Here is a 19,285-nt window from a genome sequence, read left to right as displayed (position 1 = left end):
TTAACCCAATGAGGGAAATGTGCACAGGGCTCTGAGAAGTGTGACACGAGCTGATTTATGAAAGTTTGAAGGAGGGAGGATATTCCAGAGAAAGGGACAGAGGCTAGAAGTCCCTGGATATGGAGGAAGTGACTGGACCTGCGTCAAGAATGGGAGCAGGAGGGCATGAATAGAAACACAAACATAGAGTACTGACTTGTGGACACACCGAGGGAAGAGAGATTGGGACAAGTTGAGAGGGTACCATTGAGGTATACACACTACCATGTGTGAAATAGATAGCTAGTGATTCTTTGTGAGGACCTAGAGGTGGGGATGGGTTGGGGGAGGCTCAAGAAGGAGGGGATATCGCTGATTCATGTGCTGTACAGCAGTAACCAACACAACATTGCAAAGGAATTATCCTCCAATTAAAAATAAAAAATAATTTTTTTAAAAGCTTTAAAAAAAAGAATGGGAGGAGGAGTCAGATCTTTGCCCTTCAGGGACACCAAGCGAAGGTGTTTGAGCTGTATCTTGAGAACAATGAGGAGTCATTTAAAATTTTTAAGCAGGCGGGTATCTTAATGAGTTTGCATTTTAGGAAATCCACCTTGTCAGCAATGGAGGAGAGAGATTGAAAATGTGGACTGATATCCAGAAAACCACCAAAGAGTGTCTTACTGCAACAGGCTGTTGTACCTGTCTCCTTTCCTTCTCAGCTAGTTTCTCAAGAGTAGACTGCTCTTCTATCTCCAGGTCTTAAATCTGGTTTCTACTTCTGTCTCCTTTCCAAAATGGCCCTCATCAAAATCACCAATGACTCTTACAGGAGCTGTCTGTCATTGTCTTATTTGACCTCTTGGAAGCGTCAACACAATTGACATCTCCCATCTGCCTGAAACCTATTTCCTTTGTTTCTTTTTTCATTCAGAATAATATTTTTGAGCAATGACTGACTGTATGCTGGGAAGACAGTGGTAAACAAATGTGCAAAGAAGCATTTCTGGTAATGGCCAGGCTAGGTTCTATCAGAGCAGTAGCAGTGGCAGGGAACCTTATTTAGGCAGAGACTTCCTGGAGAAAGGGATTTTTTAATCAGAGTCCGGGAAGATGAGCATAACCTGTCAGAAAGTGAAAGTGAAGTCGCTCAGTCGTGTCTGACTCTTTGCGACCCCATGGACACCAGGCTCCTCCGTCCATGGGATTTTCTAGGCAAGAGTACTGGAGTGGGTTGCCATTTCCTTCTCCAGGGAACTTCCCGACCCAGGGATCGAACCCAGGTCTCCCACATTGTAGACAGACGCTTTATCGTCTGAGCCACCGGGTGCTTAACCTGTCAGAGAGGAAGCTAGAAGGAAGAGAGTAAATTAGGCATGGGTAGCTGGGAGTAGGAGCACTAGTTGGGTAATGATGGAGAATAGAAGCAGAAAATTGAAAGAGATTTAGTAGCGTTGAAGCATAGAATACAAGGAAGGGACTATTATCAGTTGAGGCCACAGTTAGATAATATATCAAAAGATTCTTGTGAGCCATGTTCAGTATTTTAAACTTTATCCAAAGTACATGGAAGGCTTTTGAAAGGAGATACATAATCAGTGCAAAATACATTGATTCTGTATTTTGTAAATACATAATCAATGCAAAAGACAATGCAAAATACAAAAATGCAAATATATAATATGCATTTTATCTGAGTGTTATTACTACAATGTGAGAAAGAAAAGATTGGTTATTTACAGTTCAGTTAGATACTGTAGTCCAGGAAGGAGATACTGGTGGCCTCACCTGGAATGGTGGGCAATGGAGTTGGAAAGAACTGAATGGATTGGGGTGATGTTAAGGAGACAGAATCTATAGAACTAGATATTTAATTGGATGGAGGAAGGAAGAGTTAAAATTATTTTCTAGCAGTAGTTTGCATAACTGGGTAGATGGTAAGTCATTGATAAAAAGCAGAAAAGCAGGCTTCATACTGTAGTACTCCTACTACCCTTAAATAACTGGGTGCATGCTTGCTAAGTCACTTCAGTCATGTCCGACTCAGTGCGACCCTATGAACTGTAACCAGGCTTTTCTGTCCGTGGGATTCTCCAGGCAAGAATACTGGAGGGGGTTGCCACGCTCTCCTCCAGGGGACCTTCCCAACCCAAGAATTTAACCCATGTCTCCGGCATTGGGAGGTGGGTTCTTTACTACTAGTGCCACCTGGGAAGCCCAAATAACTGGGTAGATGGACATAACATAAAAGAAGGAGCAGATATAGGGGGGGAGTAGTGGCAAAACTATCATAAACATGCTGAGTGCCTATGAGACATTCAGAAGGAGTTGAAAAAATACAAGAAAGAGCATATAAAGATAGATAAGGAGTTGAAAAAATACAAGCATATAAAGATAGATAAGGAAATAGTTCTGAACTGAAAATACAGATTTCTACTTGAAACCAAGAGAATGGAGAAGATTATACAGGAAGAATCATAGAGAATGAAGATAAGATGTCTTGCAGAATGCTAATCTTTTAATGAATTGCTAAATGAAAGGAACCTAAGAGTATAATGAGGAGGGGCCAGAGAAGCAGAAAAAAAAACACCTGAAGAATGCCCCCGCCATAGTGGGTATTTTGAGTAGAAGGGAGACAAATGCTACCAAGGGTCAATAAGAAAGGCATCAAAAAGTATCCATTGGATTTAGTGACATGAAGGTCCTTGGTGACCTTCTAAAGAATTATAGGAAAAGTCAGATTGCAGTGGAATGAGAAAGAGAAGTGAGGAACTGGGGATGGCAAATGTAAAGAACTGCTTCAAAAAGCTTTAATAGGAAAGAGCAGGTAGGAGGCAATAGCCAAAGGGAGTCATTGGCTTTTTATTTCTTCAGTTCAGTTTAATTCATTTCAGTCGCTCAGTCATATCCGACTCTTTGCGACCCCATGAATCGCAGCACGCCAGGCCTCCCTGTCCATCCCCATCTCCCGGAGTTCACTCACACTCACGTCCATCGAGTCCGTGATGCCATCCAGCCATCTCATCCTGGGTCGTCCCCTTCTCCTCCTGCCCCCAATCTCTCCCAGAATCAGAGGCTTTTCCAATGAGTCAACTCTTCGCATGAGGTGGCCAAAGTACTGGAGCTTCAGCTTTAGCATCGTTCCTTCCAAAGAAATCCCAGGGTTGATCTCCTTCAGAATGGACTGGTTGGATCTCCTTGCAGTCCAAGGGACCCTCAAGAGTCTTCTCCAACACCACAGTTCGAATGCATCAATTCTTCGGTGCTCAGCCTTCTTCACAGTCCAACTCTCACATCCATGCATGACTACTGGAAAAACCATAGCCTTGACTAGACGGACCTTAGTTGGCAAAGTAATGTCTCTGCTTTTGAATACACTATCTAGGTTGGTCATAACTTTTCTTCCAAGGAGTAAGCGTCTTTTAATTTCATGGCTGCAGTCACCATCTGCAGTGATTTTGGAGCCCCCCAAAATAAAGTCTGACACTGTTTCCATTGTTTCCCCATCTATTTCCCATGAAGTGATGGGACCGGATGCCATGATCTTCGTTTTCTGAATGTTAGGACAGGAGAAACTTAAATATAATAGGTATATTTAAATATGATGGAAACAGGCCATTAGAAGCAGAGCTAAGATGTTAGAGAGGTAACCAATAGAAGTGGAAAGGGGTGGTGTTCAGATCATAAGTGGTGAGATTAGACCTGGACGGAAGGTAGGACCCCTCTTCCATCAAATAGAAGAAAGAAGGTAAGAATGAGTCTAGATGCAGACAGGCCGATAGGTTTGATGGCAGGAGGTTGAGAGATTTCCCAACTGATGCCTTTTTGTATGATTTGGTTTAGTTTGTGTAAAGCAGAAAGCAGAATTTTCTATCGTCTTCTGATATTGCAGAAAAATACTGGAGAGAAGGAAGTAGACCAAGTTTGTAACAGTAATTGTAGAGAACAGAAGAGAGAGGTGCTAAGGGAAACAGAGGGATCTCCAGAAAGAGTTGAGAGCCAACTGAGACTCAGTGCGTGACTCATGTGTGACTCTTTGTGACCCCATGAACTGCAGCATGCCAGGCTTCCCTGACCATCACCAAATCTCAGAGCTTGCTCAAACTCATGTCCATGAGTTGGTGATGCCAACTGAGACTGGTGACCATGAATTTATAATGACTCTTCTGCTTTGTTCTACCATGTTTATCCCGAGGTGCCAAGTACATGGAACTCAGGCACAGAAAAGGCAGATTATTGAACTTATCCAGAGTGAGGGCTAATTTGCCAGAAGCACAGTGAGGCAAGAGAATTTAAGACAAGAGCCAGAGAGTGGTCTGAATTCATGAGCTTTGGATTTGAATTAGACAGGGAAGCTAATAGGGGGAGTTTGAGAGGAGTTGACGACTTAGAAGTCACGAAAAGGTTGAAGAACTGGTGACTGGGAGTAACCAGGGAAGAATGCCATAGGAAGGGTGCTGCCCTTGGCCCCTGCCCCAGACGTCCATTCAATCCCACCCACTTTGGTGGCTGTCACTTTCTCTATGTTGATGACTGCAAAATCTATATCCTAAGCCGTTACATGAGGCCTGCTCTTCAGATTTGAACATGCAGCTGCCTGATGGTCATATCCACTCAGATATACTACAGACATTTCCAACTGCACTTGCCTATAATTGAACCTTCGCACCCACAATTTCTCTAGTAAGGTCAGGATCACCCTACCCACGCCAAAAAGGTATCCCAGACTCTTCTCTCTCCCTCCACTTCCTCTTTCCACAGCATTCCTGCCACACATATCAGATCCTCCGGTAATTTTACCACTCCTCCCTTTAAACTTTGCCTTTTTGTCGCTACTAATGAGTCATTCATTATTAGCAGTTCATGCTTAATTAGTAACCTGGCAGTCTCTTAGAGGATCTGAGATCTAAAATAGAACTGGAGGAGAATAAATATTCATTAGTCTTTTTTTCCTTTCTACATGTTATAACTTATGATTCTGCTCTCCTATGAAATTCATTTTATTTTGCCATATATATATATATATATATATGAAAAGTCAAAAGTTTATGTGGTGACAGTTTAAGCTATAATTCTATATAAATTACATTGTAACTGTGTGATTAATTCCATAATTATATGACAAATGCTTGGGACTACATGATAATTTCCATGTGATGAAAGAAAATATTGCTAATTTGAACTCTTTTAGGTAGAGCTGATTGCCCGTATTATGCGAAAGCAGAACTTCTGGCAGATTATTTACAAAAGAATCTTCCTGATTTCCGGATACATAAAATTACACAACATCCTGATGTTTGGGAGGTAAGAGGCCTTTATAGTTTGTTAAACTCACATACAGATAAAAGTGTGCTCCGGTTTTATTAAATACTAGCTAGTGTATCAGATAGCTTTCCAGTATTGAATGTTCATGTACTATTGATATTTTGATACTAATAAATCCCTACTTCTCGGGGTGAAAACATTATTCATATTTCTTCCTACTGCCTAGTAGAACAAATGAGGCCCTAATCAGTAAGTAGAATAAATTTGGCTGTTCTTTTTCCTATAAGAATCCACGGAGCCTGAATGCACTCTTTAACTTTCAATTCTCCTTCATATTGATTTCTAATGGCATGAGGGACTTGTTTACTTGACATGACCTTCATTTGAATTGAGATGGAAATTTAGGTGAAGGAGTTTCCTTTACTGGGGAGTACTCTTGGGAACAGCATCCTGAGAAAGAATGAAGGTGGCAGAACTGTGCAGTGGGAGAAGTTGAACTGCCATACAGCACTAACAGGTCACACTAGTGGTAAAGAACCCACCTGCCAGTTCCGGAGACAAAAGACACACAGGTTCGATCCCTGGGTCAGGAAGATCCCCTGGAGGAAGGCACGACAACCCATGCCAGTATTCTTGCCTGGAGAATTCCATGGACAGAAGAGCCTGGCGGACTATAGGCTATGAGTCACAAAGAGTCAAACAGGATTTTGACTTGGAAGCAACTTGGAAGCGACTTAGCAGGCATGCACAGCACTGACAGGGAGCTCAGCTGGCCCTACAGGGAACTCTAAAGCTGGTATGACCCTTCAGAGATACCCCCAAAATCAGCAAGGAGGCCAGGTTTCTATTCTCCGACAGCTAACAGTCACTGGATGTGGGCTGCCCTGGGGAACAGACTTAACCTCAGGCAAAGGAACATCCTTTGGTTGAGATCAATTTCCAGAGAGATACTCAGCACTGAAACATCAGTAGTCAATATACCGGGTGGCAGAGGGCATGAGTGCCTTGGTCACAAAGGAGGAATAGGGACGACATGTGACAGGATTTGCTAGTGCAGCAGTTGTGCCTTTTGGATCCACATGCTCCATATAGTAAGTTTCACACTATCTTGGAACAGCTTTTCCAGAATTCTGGCTAACTTTATAAGAAATTGTTGTTGTTCAGTCGCTAAGTCATTTCTGACTCATTGCGACCCCAGGAACTGCAACACAGCAGGCTCCCCTATCCTTCACTGTCTCCCTGAGTCTGCTCAGACTTTTGTCCATTGAGTCGGTGATACCATCCAACCATCTCGTCCTCTGTCGAAGTTTAGTTGAATGACAGTAGCCTCCGCTGCAGCAGCAGCAGCAACCTCCACTACACATCTTTTCAGCACCATAACTGACACTCCTCACATTTCTCCTCTTCCGTCCTGGTGGAGCCCCCTCACCCTCTGCAGATGCAGGTGACTTAGTAGGTGTGGTGACTTAGACCTGTATACTCAGCGGCCCAAGCCCTCGTCTCAATTCCTTCTTCAGGATGTGACTGCTGTGCTTGTCCATTTGCCAAAAAAAAAGCTGCTACCAAGGTGTGCAGGTATCAGTCTCTCAGCTGGTGCCTGCACCTTCGCTGGGCTGTTCCATCCCCTAATCGCACTGCTAGATGGTACCATACATGACAGGGCCAGTGGACCCCCTGGTTACGTGCCCAAAGCCATACATCCTTTCCTTTGCAGTGGGCTTCTTGGTTCAAAGTGATGTTAAGCAGGAACCATGTGGTAGGTTCAATTCAGTCACTCAGTCATGTCCGACTCTTTGTGTTGACCCCATGGACTGCAGCATGCCAGGCTTCCCTGTCCATCACCAATTACCGGAGCTTACCCAAACTCAGGTTAAACATTTTCAAAAGTGTTGAACAGGGTGCTAGCCAAAGTCTTATAAGCAATAAAGGCAGTTCTCTACCCAGAATATATGTTGATTAAAATCGAGATGAATCACTTCTCTTTCCAGGGAAGAGGGATCCTGTGTAATCAGTTTGCCACCAAGAGGCTGGTTGTGGTCTTTGAGGGATAGTGCCATTAACAAGAAATCAGCATTAATGGCAATAGCAATGGCTGTGTTAGCTCTGTTGAGTGATAACTTGTTTTCTTGGGCCGGCCCGTTGCATAACTTTTTCATGTCTCCATTGTGCCTTCAGCTGTCTAAGTTTTCTTACTGCTGGGGTTGCTTAGTGCTTCTTTCACAGTAGACGTCCTCTGCTGGGCACTGCCCCCTGTCTTCTTTTATTTCAGAATTCTGTTATCCCAGTTTCTAGGGGGTCCAGCTGTTTTATAACAGCATGACCTTTAACAACCGTGGCCCAGAAATGAAGCCACACGGGGCTTCTCAGTGATGCCAAGACCCTTCTCATGGCTGCATTCCTTGTCACTCTGGTGAATGTAGTGTCCTCCAGGCCCTTCCAGAGGACACAGTGGACTAGTGAGTTGCCAGCCCTCCATTGTAACGTATCCACTGTGACGAGCCCTTTTTTTCCTAAGCTTTTTCATCCCTTCTTCCATGGTCGTTCCTGACAGTTCTGGCATTTCCGTTTTGTTTCATCCTTTCCGCAAAGCTTTGAAGAACCGTCCTAGCAGCGTGTTACACACTCTTCTGAGTGTACCTTTGTCAGGGTGCACTCCTTCATAGAAGACTGACTCACTCTGACAAACTTTCTCATCCAGGTTTATGTTCCCCTCCTGATTCAGCTCCCTCGGGGGCCAGTTCTATACATCCTCTCCCAGCTCCTGCCAGGACATCCCCATACCCTGCCTGCTGCTGAAGCCCTTTGAGGTAGAGTCCCTTTCTTCCAGATTCCCAGTACTTCACTGGTGAGCCTAGGTTGTAGCTGGAGGGACCGTGGGGGACTCATCGTGGTGAAAACATCAACAAGGAAAATTGATTTCTAAGATGTTGTTTGTAGGTAGGTAGCCTCATTATGCATACCTCCAAAGGCAAGAATGTTGCCACATAGTTTATACCCATAGCAATGTTGCCCTCTTTCTCTCTGCAGGTGTTGATGGCCTAGTGTGTGCAAACCAGATAATGATGATTTAAACTTTTTCCTCAGTAAATATTATCAGAAATCCCCAGATAATTTTAGCTCATTAATTCAGTCTAAAAAATATAAACTATACTCACATATTTGGAAAGCAATATCAAGATGTGGCCCTAAGACCAGAGATAGCTCATACAAAAGACCATTTGAGTCAGAAAATTTGGCTTCTATTTTAAGCTAAACACTTGCACTTCAGGTCTGCTCAGGAAAGAGAGCAACTTTCAATACCCTTATTTGGTCGATGAATTTGAAGAATGTTCTTTCTTACTTGATTAATTTGTTACTCAACTCATCACTATTTCTATATTTGTATTTTACAGTTTAAAGATATCTAAATTTTATTATATATACACAGAGGTGGTAAAAAAAAAAAAAACTACAGTTTTACTGTGTGAACTTCTGAATTGAATTCCAAGACAGATACAATGTGTGACTTCTCATGGACATTATTATTCCATAGGAGTGGCTGAAAGATTTGTGCAAAAAGAATAGGTGGAGTCACAACAAGTCCCCTATCATCTGGAGAGAGCTATTGGATCGTGGAGGAAAGGGTTTGCTTTTGGGAGGATATAACGAGTTCCTAGAACATGCCCAGGTATAAAAATTAAGTTGACTTATCTGTCTAAAACATTATTGATTTATTATTGTATTTTTCAAATGTCTTTCTTTATAAGGTATTCTCTCAGCTCTCTTTTTACTCTATTTGGGTTTGAAACAAGAACTTTCCATTATAGCCATTGTTAGCTATCCTGGTGTTGATTTTTTTTCTTTGCCAATATTTAGCTTTACTATGGTGTCACCTCTAGCATGACGACTGAGTTGATGAAGAGCGTTGCTCAAGAAAACCTGGGGACACATATAGAAAAAGAGCTGGAGAAGGAATCCCTGAAAGGTCTTGTTAACCCCTTGCAGGTCTGGATCACCAGGTGGGACCATCAAATCCCAGGATTTGTGAGACTGGCTTTTTATGTTTAGAAAGGAAAAATGATGTGGAATTAATTACATGATGGAAGCATATCTGAATGTCAAGTTTGAGATTTGTATGTAGTTATAAGACTACTATAGATACACAGTATATGTATATGCATATATATCACCTAATATAGCCCTATATATGAGTTCTAGAACTTTCCCAGTGGCTCAGTCCATAAAGAATCTGCCTGCAGTGCAGGAGACCTGGGTGTGATCCCTGAGTCGGGAAGATCCCTTGGAGGAGGAAATGGCTACCCACTCCAGTATTCTTGCCTGGAGAATCCCGTGGACAGAGAAGCCTGGTGGGCTACAGTCCATGGGGTTACACAGAGTCGGACATAATTCAGCGACTAAATCACCACCATGAGTTCTAGACTACATAGTTTTAATGTGTACGCAATATGCATGTAATGCACATACATACTGAATCTAAGAGCAGCTTTATAGCAAAGATATTTACTTTGCATAACTGTCTCCAGCCCTCCTGCCCTCTCTTTGTGTGTCTTATACTGTCTGTCCCCATACCACCCTTCCCTTCCCCTTGCTTCCTTGCTCCCCCCGCATCTTCCTGACTGCTGCCTTCTTCCTCTCCCACACGTGCTAGCGCCGTCCTCATCCTTGGGTCTTCCTGATGCACTCATTCTCCGTAACCTCCCCTCCTCTCACTCCCGCCCCTTCTTTCTTTTTCTCTTTCTCACTTTCATCACTCTCGCTGTCAGTGCTGGGTGGACGCATTCAATGTTTGTCACTGCTTTTCCTCTCTTTCTCTGCACTGTGTCTCTCTTTGTCTCTTTTGCTGTGCATCTTACTGCATCTCTCCCTCTCCCTTTCCTTTCCTCACCTCTTAATCTGTCTCTCACACTGCCCTTCTTACTGCTTATGTGTGTATCCTAATATACAGGCTCAGCTGGAAAATTATTTATTATGAAATATTCCAAATGCTAAAATAACTGAAAATGATATAATAACCATACATGAACCAAACACCCAGATTTAATATTTCATCTGCTTTAGATATTTTTAAAGGATTAAAATGGTACAAATGCTCTTGAAAACCCCATTGCAGCTCTCTCCAAACCCAGAATGAAAACCAAAAGTGCCCATATGTATTCCTGAAGTCCCCTAACGATAATGAGGTTGTTAGGGCTCTCATTATCAGCCAAGCTATAGAGTACTCAAATACTGGCTGAATTGTGAGTACAGGTACATGACACCTTGCCTGTGTTCAACTGAACGAATAACACTTTCACACTTTCAAACATGAAATTACAGTAACATGACAGTTCTTTTAAATTTTGCTTTCTGCCTATTCTGTTTAATTGGAGAAGCCTTATAAACAAGTACACTTCTTACCTTGGGATTGTTTTCCGATAACCAAAACAAGAAGTTAGCAGTGAGAAATTTTTGTTTTACTTTTGATTCCTAGCCTTAAAAATATCTGTGCAGCTGTGTATGTCAATTAAGATACTAATCAAGTATTAACGCACATGCAGAAAAATACCTATTAAGAATAGAGCCTGAAAAGGAGCCGAAGATTTAACCATTCATAATCTGGTTTTCCATTTTTATTAGTGCATCATCTCTTGCCTGCTACCATCTAATTCCCATCTTGACAAGTGGTGAAGTGTTTGGACCACAAATGGAAATCAGTATAAACCTATTTGACAATAAGCACACAGAAGAAAAACTCATAAGCCACAAACAAGAGGCTGAAGATCTGGCATCACCCTACCTCCAGAGTGTGTCCATCTGCACCCAAGCGGAAGAGGCCTTCCACGGGGCCCACGTGATCATCATCCTGGATGACCACGTGGACAAGGAGATATACAGTCTGGAAGACTGCATTCGCAGCAGAGCTCCTCTGTGTCAGCTCTACGGATCCTTGATTGAGAAAAATGCTCATAATTTTGCCAAAATTATTGTGGGAGGGAAAACCTTTGTGAATCTCAAAACAGCGTTGCTTATGAAATACGCCCCAACCTTTGCCCGCAATATTATCGCGGTGGCCTTGGGTGTGGAAGGCCAAGCAAAGGCAGCACTGGCCAGGAAACTGAAAATTACTCCCTCATGTGAGTGAGCTCAAGTTTCCATGTCTAGTTTTTAACAGATATCACAGCAGCAGGTTCCAGGAAGAACCTGTCCCTTCTAAAATCAGTCAGGATATCTGGACTAGAAAATATGGAGCAGACGCCAAGCATTTCTGATTGTGTGATTTCAGCACTGTGCAAACATCTTAATTGTTGTTGTTCAGTCGCTCAGTTGTGTCCAGCTCTTTTGTGATCCCATGAAATGCAGGCTTCTCTGTCCATCACTATCTCCTTGAGTTTTCTCACATTCATGTCCATTGAGTCAGTGATGCCGTCCAACCATCTCATCTTCTGTCACCCCCTTCTCCTCTTGTCCTCAATCTTTCCCAGCATCAGGGTCTTTTCCAATGAGTCACCTCTTTGCATCAGGTGGCCAAAGTATTGGAACTTCAGCTTTAGCATCAGTCCTTCCAGTGAATATTCAGGGTTGATTTCCTTTAGAATTGACTGGTTTGATCTCCTTAGCTTTTATGACTAGCTGAGCTTTTAACATCATTATAACAATTAAGAAACATATTTAAATAATAAGATTCCTATTTTTTTCAAGTAGTAATTTGAAGCTTAATATTCAGTTTTTTTCCCCCATAAGAATAGTGTATTCAGGGCTCTGTTAAAATGGTCCTACCCCACTTCCAGCTGTGTGACTTAGGGCAATCGCTTAACCTTACTGTACTTTACTTCCTCACCTGTAAAATCAGGATATGAGTACCACCTACCTCCTAGAATTGATGCCAAGCCTCAAAGAGATATCATTTCAAAAAGGCTTGGAGGAGTGCCTGGCACATGGTAATGGTTGGTAAGGATAGTAAACTTGTTAAGAGGATATGCTATCTCATCAGTTTCTGTTCCTAGTAATGTTTGGGTTGGTAGACTCGAGAATCATAAGAGGATGAGACAGTCAGAAGATGAATTGTGTTTAAAGGGAGCACAGGAGAAGCAGAAAAGGAAAAAAAAAAAGGAGACCAGTTGGGACAAAGAAAGGGAAATGATAGAGGGACAGCAGTTGAAGAGGAGTGGTAGGGAGGAAGCTGGCAGTGACAGTTAAAGTGACGTGAACTAGGTGAGCCTTCTTGGAGAATCATTTCAGGAAAATTCCAGATGCCAAGAAGGTAGCGAACATTTTCAGAATTTTCCTTGAGTTCAGTCACACAAAAACCTGTTTCTCAGACCTAGTGTATTGGGACATTTACTTGGGATGTTTTCCATACAGTTCAGTTCAGTCACTCAGTTGTGTCTGACTCTTTGTGACCCCATAAACTGTAGCACACCAGGCCTTCCTGTCCATCACCAACTCCGGGAGTTCACTCAAACTCATGTCTGTCGAGTCAGTGATGTCATCCAGCCATCTCATCCTCTGTCATCCCCTTCTCCTGCCTTCAAGTCTTTCCTAGCATCAGGGTCTTTTCCAGTGAGTCGGTTCTTCGCATCAGGTGGCCAAAGTATTAGAGTTTCAGCTTCAACATCATTCCTTCAGATGAACACTCAGGACTTATCTCCTTCAGAATGGACTGGTTGGACCTCCTTGCAGTCCAAGGGACTCTCAAGAGGCTTCTCGAACACCACAGTTCAAAAGCATTAATTCTTCAGTGCTCAGCTTTCTATACAGTCCAACTCTCACATCCATACATGACCACTGGAAAAACCATATCCTTGAGTAGATGGACCTTTGTTGGCAAAGTAATGTCTCTGCTTTTTAATATGCTCTCTAGGTTCAGCATAAGTTTTCTTCCAAGGAACAAGCATCTTTTAATCATGGCTACAGTCACCATCTGCAGTGACTTTGGAGCCCTCCAAAATGAAGTCTGTCACTGTTTCCACTGTTTCCTATCTATTTGCCATGAAGTGATGGGACCAGATGCCATGATCTCAGTTTTCTGAATCTTGAGTTTTAAGCCAGCTTTTTCACTCTCTTCGTTCACTTTCATCAAGAGGCTCTTTAGTTCTTCACTTTCTGCCATAAGGGTGGTGTCATCTCTATATCTGACATAATTGATATTTCTCCCGGCAATCTTGATTCCAGCTTGTGCTTCATCTAGCCCAGCATTTCTCATGATGTACTCTGCATATAAGTTAAATAAGCAGGGTGACAGTACTTGATGTACTCCTTTCCCAATTTGGAACCAGTCTGTTGTTCATGCCCGGTTCTAACTGTTGCTTCCTGACCTGCATACAGGCTTCTTAAAAGGCAGGTCAGGTGATCTGGTATTCCCAGTTCTTTCAGAATTTTCCACAGTTTGTTGTGATCCACACAGTCAAAGGCTTTGGCATAGTCAATAAAGCAGAAATAGATTTTTTTTCTGGAACTCTCTTGCTTTTTTGATGATCCAGCAGATGTTGGCAATTTGATCTCTGGTTCCTCTGCCTTTTCTAAAACCGGTTTGAACATATGGAAATTCACAGTTCACGTACTGTTGAAGCCTGGCTTGGAGAATTTTGAGTATTTTTACTAGTGTGTGAGATGGGTGCAATTGTGCAGTAGTTTGAGCATTCTTTGGCATTGCCTTTCTTTGGAATTGGAATGAAAACTGACCTTTTCCAGTCCTGTGGCCACTGCTGAGTTTTCCAAATTTGCTGCCATATTGAGTGCAGCACTTTCACAGCATCATCTTTCAGGATTTGAAACAGCTCAACTGGAATTCCATCACCTCCACTAGCTTTGTTCATAGTGATGCTTTCCAAGGCCCACTTGACTTGGCATTCCAGGATATCTGGCTCTAGGTGAGTGGTCATACCATCGTGATTATCCATGTCATGAGATCTTTTTTGTATAGTTCTGTGTATTCTTGCCACCTCTTCTTATTATCTTCTTCTTCTCTTAGGTCCATACCATATCTGTTCTTTTTTGTGCCCATCTTTGCATGAAATGCTCTCTTGGTATCTCTAATTTTCTTGAAAAGATCTCTAGTCTTTCCCATTCTATTGTTTTCCTCTGTTGCTTTGCACTGATCACTGAGGAAGGCTTTCTTATCTCTCCTTGCTATTCTTTGGAACTCTGCATTCAAATGGGTATATCTTTTCTTTTCTCCTCTGCTTTTCACTTTGTACAAGTGACAGAAAGTCCACTCAAAGAGACAGAAGTCAGACAGAGAGTGTTTTCTGACATAAGAGTGCAGGGATAGTTCTTATTTCAGGTGTAGCCAGATGCTGGAATTCAAATGATGATGTAAAGCCTGGGTTGTGCTCTCACTTGGCTCATCACTCAGCTCTGCTTTCTGTCACTTTGGTCTGATTCTCAGACTGACTTTCTCTAAAAAGTGGCAAAATGGCCCCTGGCATCATTGTTCAACAATCCTATGGAGCACAAAAAAAAAAAAAAAAACCACCTCTCTTAATTCTTTGTATAAAATCTAGCAGAATATTTTCTCATTGGCTATGCTTGGACCATGTGTTGCTGTCCAGTAGCTAAGTTGTGTCTGAGTCTTTGCAACCCCATGGACTATAGCACACCAGGCTTCCCTGTCCCTCACTGTCTGCCGGAGTTTGCCCAAGTTCATGTCCATTGAATCCGTGATGCTATCCAACCATCTCATCCTCTGCCACCCTCTTCTTTTGCCTTCAATCTTGGACCATGTGCCCATCTCCTGATCAGGAGATCTGTTCAACTCTCATGATCAGAACAGGAGATCAGATCAACTGTTGTGATCAAAAATCTGGAATCTAGGTCTCGTACCCATTGATAGACTTGAGGTATGAGAACAGCTTTACCCAAACCAAATGGGCTGAAATTGGGTAAGGGTACCTTAAAGAAAAACCTGTATGCAGTTAAAGAAAAAAAAAATAGAGATGTTAGGGGGAAAAACGCAGATGTCCACTATAATGTTCTCTAGCATAACTTAAGGCATTTAGAACCATAAAGGGCCTTAAAGCTTACAAGAAAAATTCTTTTTCCTACTGCCTGCCTTTGAACACAACTCTGTAAGACTGTGGTAGCTGAAACTGCTGGAGCCATTTTTGGACCATGAGGGGAAGGCCAAGACAGTAACATCTTTGAGCTGCTGAACAAACACCAGTGTCACTGCCTACCTCGACTTATTATTTGAGAAAAATGAACTTCCAGTTAAGCTAAGTCAGAAGGATATTCTGTTACTTGAAGCCAACAGCAAACTTAGCTCATACAGAACAGGGAAGAATTCTATCGCCATACTAGAAAGTGGTGTGGAATTACAAGAAATTAAGTTTTTAAGCAAATAAGTTGATAAATCAATAATGCCTTCTTTCCCCTTGGATACATTTGTTAAAAAATCCACAATTCCTAGAATCGTATTAAAGGCCAATCCCCATTTCTCTCTAACTGCATCCTCTTCTTTTTCTTCGAAGTACGTATCATGTTTTTAGTAGTTATTTTCTCACTCACTCCCCTCCACCCTCAGAATATTGCAGGAATTTGGGCTGATTTGTTTTCTTCTGAGCCTCCCATCTGAAAGTACCTCCCACATACAAGCTGATTCAGTTACTCTGTGGATTAAGATGTTCCTCAGGGATCCTCTTATTTCAACACCCACATATTGCAGGAAATGAACGCCATGCAGGGAGTCAAGTGACTTGCCCAAATTTTCATTCCAGTCTAGAATCAAGGACTCACTGTCAGAATCAAAGCAGATTAAAAAAAAAAAAAAAATCCTCTTCATGGCAAGCAGAATGGTGACGTTAGGACCACAGCAGCGGTTTCATTTTCAGTAGCAGTTTCACTCAGGGAGCATTTCAGTGTCTCCAGTGTTCAGTCATATGCCCGCACCACCCACAACCATTATTAAGAATGGTCAAACCCTGGCAATTAAGGAGATGATCCATATCATTTGCAGAGTTTTAGGGAGCATAAATTTGTCTGTTTTCAAAAGACCAATTGTAAAACAAGCACACAAACAGAAAGGTTGCAGGCCATTTTTTATGTTATATTATTTTTAAATTTTCATTTCTTCACAGGCATCAAAGATGTGATTATTTGGGGTAATATTAGTGGAAATAACTACGTTGATCTGAGAAAAGCCAAGGTTTACAGATATGAGAGCGCTATTTGGGGACCTCCGCACTATTCACGCCCTGTTTTAAGCCTGCTTTTTGATCGGTATGGTATCTTTTTAAGTGAAGTATTCTAACAAGATTGAATAAACATATAATAATTGTTATAATCTTTTTAAAATCATCTTAGAAATCTGTGTACAAAAATAACCTGACATTGTTCATACTCAGCCTCATTTATGCTTTCTATTGAAGAAGAAAAGAAAATTCCACAGAATTTCAACCAGTCAGACCCCACCTCCAAGTTATTTGATTTTGGAATTATGAATTTTTATATTTCAGATTATCCTTAAAGTGGTTCACATATTCCATTAATGTTATTGCTAAAGCAAACCTATATAAAGTGCTTAATGCAAAGACAGAGATATGTGTTCAAATCAAAGCTAGTTGAAACAAGCTTCGAGAATTAGGAATTCGGTGAGCAGGTCCAGGCCAAGCTGGGTGCTCAGTCTCAGGAGAGACAGAATCGAGAAGCACTAAGAAGCCTTGTCTCTGGAGCCAAGCCACCTGGGTTGGAATTCTCATCCAGTCACTTATTAGCTGTGTGACTTTAGAGAAGTTACTTAGTGTCTCTGTGCCCTGATTTTTCCATGTGCCAACTGGAAACGGTAACAGAGTATGGATGGGCCTTACAGAGTTCCTGGAAAGACGAAATGGATTAAGACAGGCAAGGCCCTCAGAACTGTGCCTGTCACAGTCAGCACCACCATCACAGAAAGAGTATGGGAAGAAGTAGAGGGAGGGACACATTTGGAACTTTTTTCTAAACTTTGCAGTACTTTCCACATGCAGTGCGTGCATTTGGGAGCACATGCGTTTCATCACCCCTTTCTTCCCTTCCCTTCCTTCACCCATGCCTAGAAGCTGTGTCCTTTCGTGGCCTCCACCTTCTTGGAGTACAGTTCCTGCGGTTCCACTGAATGGCACCCTGGCAGGGCCAGCATCTCCTGGAGCTGTTGCGCTGGCTCACCAGGGACGGCCTTCTCATGCTTGTTCTAGTCCAGCTGGACTATTCCCTGAGTTTTTAAACTTCAGATTAGAAAAGCTTAAGAATTCCTTACTTCCCAATATGAGGAAGTCAGCATTTCATGATACTTTATTTAAAATGAAAGGTACCCCTGGCTCCAGTAGCCTCTACGTAGAATCCATTGTTTGTGATGAAACTGCTCTTGCAGCCTTTGGCCCCTCTTCCGTGTTCATATTCATTTTGTCATGGTTTTAATTTGAAGCTTTAGGCCTCCTTTCTGCCCTGTTTCATTACTTGACTCTTTATGGGACTGAAGATGTTTGAAGAGGGATTCAGGAAGTCATATTTCTGTTTTGTGGAGGTGATTTATTGTGTTTAGATGCACTGACCCAGGGACCATTCTTTTTCATTCCTAGTCCTTTCTCCGTTGTAAAATCGTTTCCTTCTCTCCTCACAGGGATTGGGTAAACAGAGAGTTTGTAGTAAGTCTTAAAACGCTGACCGCCACAGGAAGACAATTTGGAGGCATGTTAGCTGCACACAGTATAGCCACTACGCTGAAATACTGGTGCCATGGCTCACCCCCTGGGGAGATTGTGTCCCTAGGGGTATTGAGCGAAGGTAAATCTGGTTTTTTCATATCTTATGATGACTAAACACCTCAATGTATGCCTTGTGCTCCTACTTTTGTGTCCTCACCTGTCTACCTTTTTCCAGGTTCTGTGAGCTATCTGGATGTTCACAATTCCATAATCATGCATGCGTGCATTCCTTCACTCGTCCGTTCAGCAATGCCACAGTAGTTTGTGTGTATGTGCTGGGAACACACACAGGGAGAAGGCCTGGCTTCTGCCTTTTAGGAAACTCACAGCAGAGAAAAGGAGAGTCACATATGTCAATGAAATCATTCATTCCGTTGAGTTTTTCTCACTGTTTCCCAGCTGAGGAAGGGAAAGCAAGCTCAGTTTTCAGTAGGCAGCAGGAAGAATCAAGACAGGCATCATAAAGGAGGGGACACTTCAGAAGTGTCACCTGCAAGTGTGAGTCATATTTCCCTGACAGACAAGTATGGGAAAATCACCTGGGTGCAGGAGCCGCAGGAGCAAAGACACAGATGCAAGATAAAAAGGGCACAGCTCTTTGGGTACCAGGCAGCAACAGGAATGTGGAAAGCTTGCTCCCCATCCACAAAAGATGGGTATATATTTTTATATCCTTACTATTTTAATCCACTAAAAACTATACAGAGCACTTCTGTGTTTAAAATATAGGAAAGAAAGAATAGCTGATGCTCTACCTAGAGCGTAGGCTCTACCTAGAGTATCTCTTACCTTACAGCTTTCCATTCTCCGTGAGCAAAGCCCATTCATTCCCAATGCTCCAGGCCTAGGTCTCACTGCTGAGCCCTGCCCTGTCAAACATTGCCAGCTGGATGTCATGTTGTCACTTCAAACTGACATACACCAAATTAAACCTATTGTCTTGCTCCCCGATGTGATCCACCTCTTGTATCCTTTATGGTACTAACGGAACCATGATTCTTCCCATTGTTTCAGTGACTATGGTGCAGCTCAAGGAAGTCTCCCCAAATCCTGCAAGTCTGAATTCATGTCTGTCTTTCAGTATTCACATAGCATGTGTTCCTCTATCAGAGAGGATATCACAGCCTGCCTTTATGGATGGGCTCTTAGCCTCATATGTCCTCTACATTAGAGTTCATCTTCCCTGGTGGCTTAGAGGGTATAGCATCTGCCCGCAGTGTGGGAGACCCAGGTTCAATCCCTGAGTCAGGAAGATCCTCTGGAGAAGGAAATGGCAACCCACTCCAGTACTCTTGCCTGGAAAATCCCATGGATGGAGGAGCCTGGGAGGCTGCAGTCCAAGAGGTCGCAAAGAGTCGGACACGACTGAGCGACTTCACTTT

At 42.5% G+C, this 19,285-nt stretch overlaps 1 protein-coding gene across 1 annotated transcript in view; it reads left to right on the top strand.

The window, feature by feature from the left end:
• Positions 1–19,285, top strand: part of MDH1B (malate dehydrogenase 1B) — a 58,344-nt gene that overhangs the window by 271 nt on the left and 38,788 nt on the right. Inside the window, exons 2-7 of the mRNA XM_068968477.1 lie at positions 5,171–5,283; positions 8,777–8,911; positions 9,100–9,242; positions 10,861–11,357; positions 16,299–16,440; positions 17,819–17,982. Of these exons, the coding sequence (XP_068824578.1) occupies positions 5,171–5,283; positions 8,777–8,911; positions 9,100–9,242; positions 10,861–11,357; positions 16,299–16,440; positions 17,819–17,982 (1,194 nt within the window). The remainder of the gene's footprint in view (positions 1–5,170; positions 5,284–8,776; positions 8,912–9,099; positions 9,243–10,860; positions 11,358–16,298; positions 16,441–17,818; positions 17,983–19,285) is intronic.

This window comes from Capricornis sumatraensis, chromosome 3 (genome assembly GCF_032405125.1).
Source record: "Capricornis sumatraensis isolate serow.1 chromosome 3, serow.2, whole genome shotgun sequence".
In the NCBI taxonomy this organism is placed as follows: domain Eukaryota; kingdom Metazoa; phylum Chordata; class Mammalia; order Artiodactyla; family Bovidae; genus Capricornis; species Capricornis sumatraensis.
Note: the sequence above shows the minus strand (reverse complement) of the source record. Positions and strands in the feature narration are given on the sequence as shown.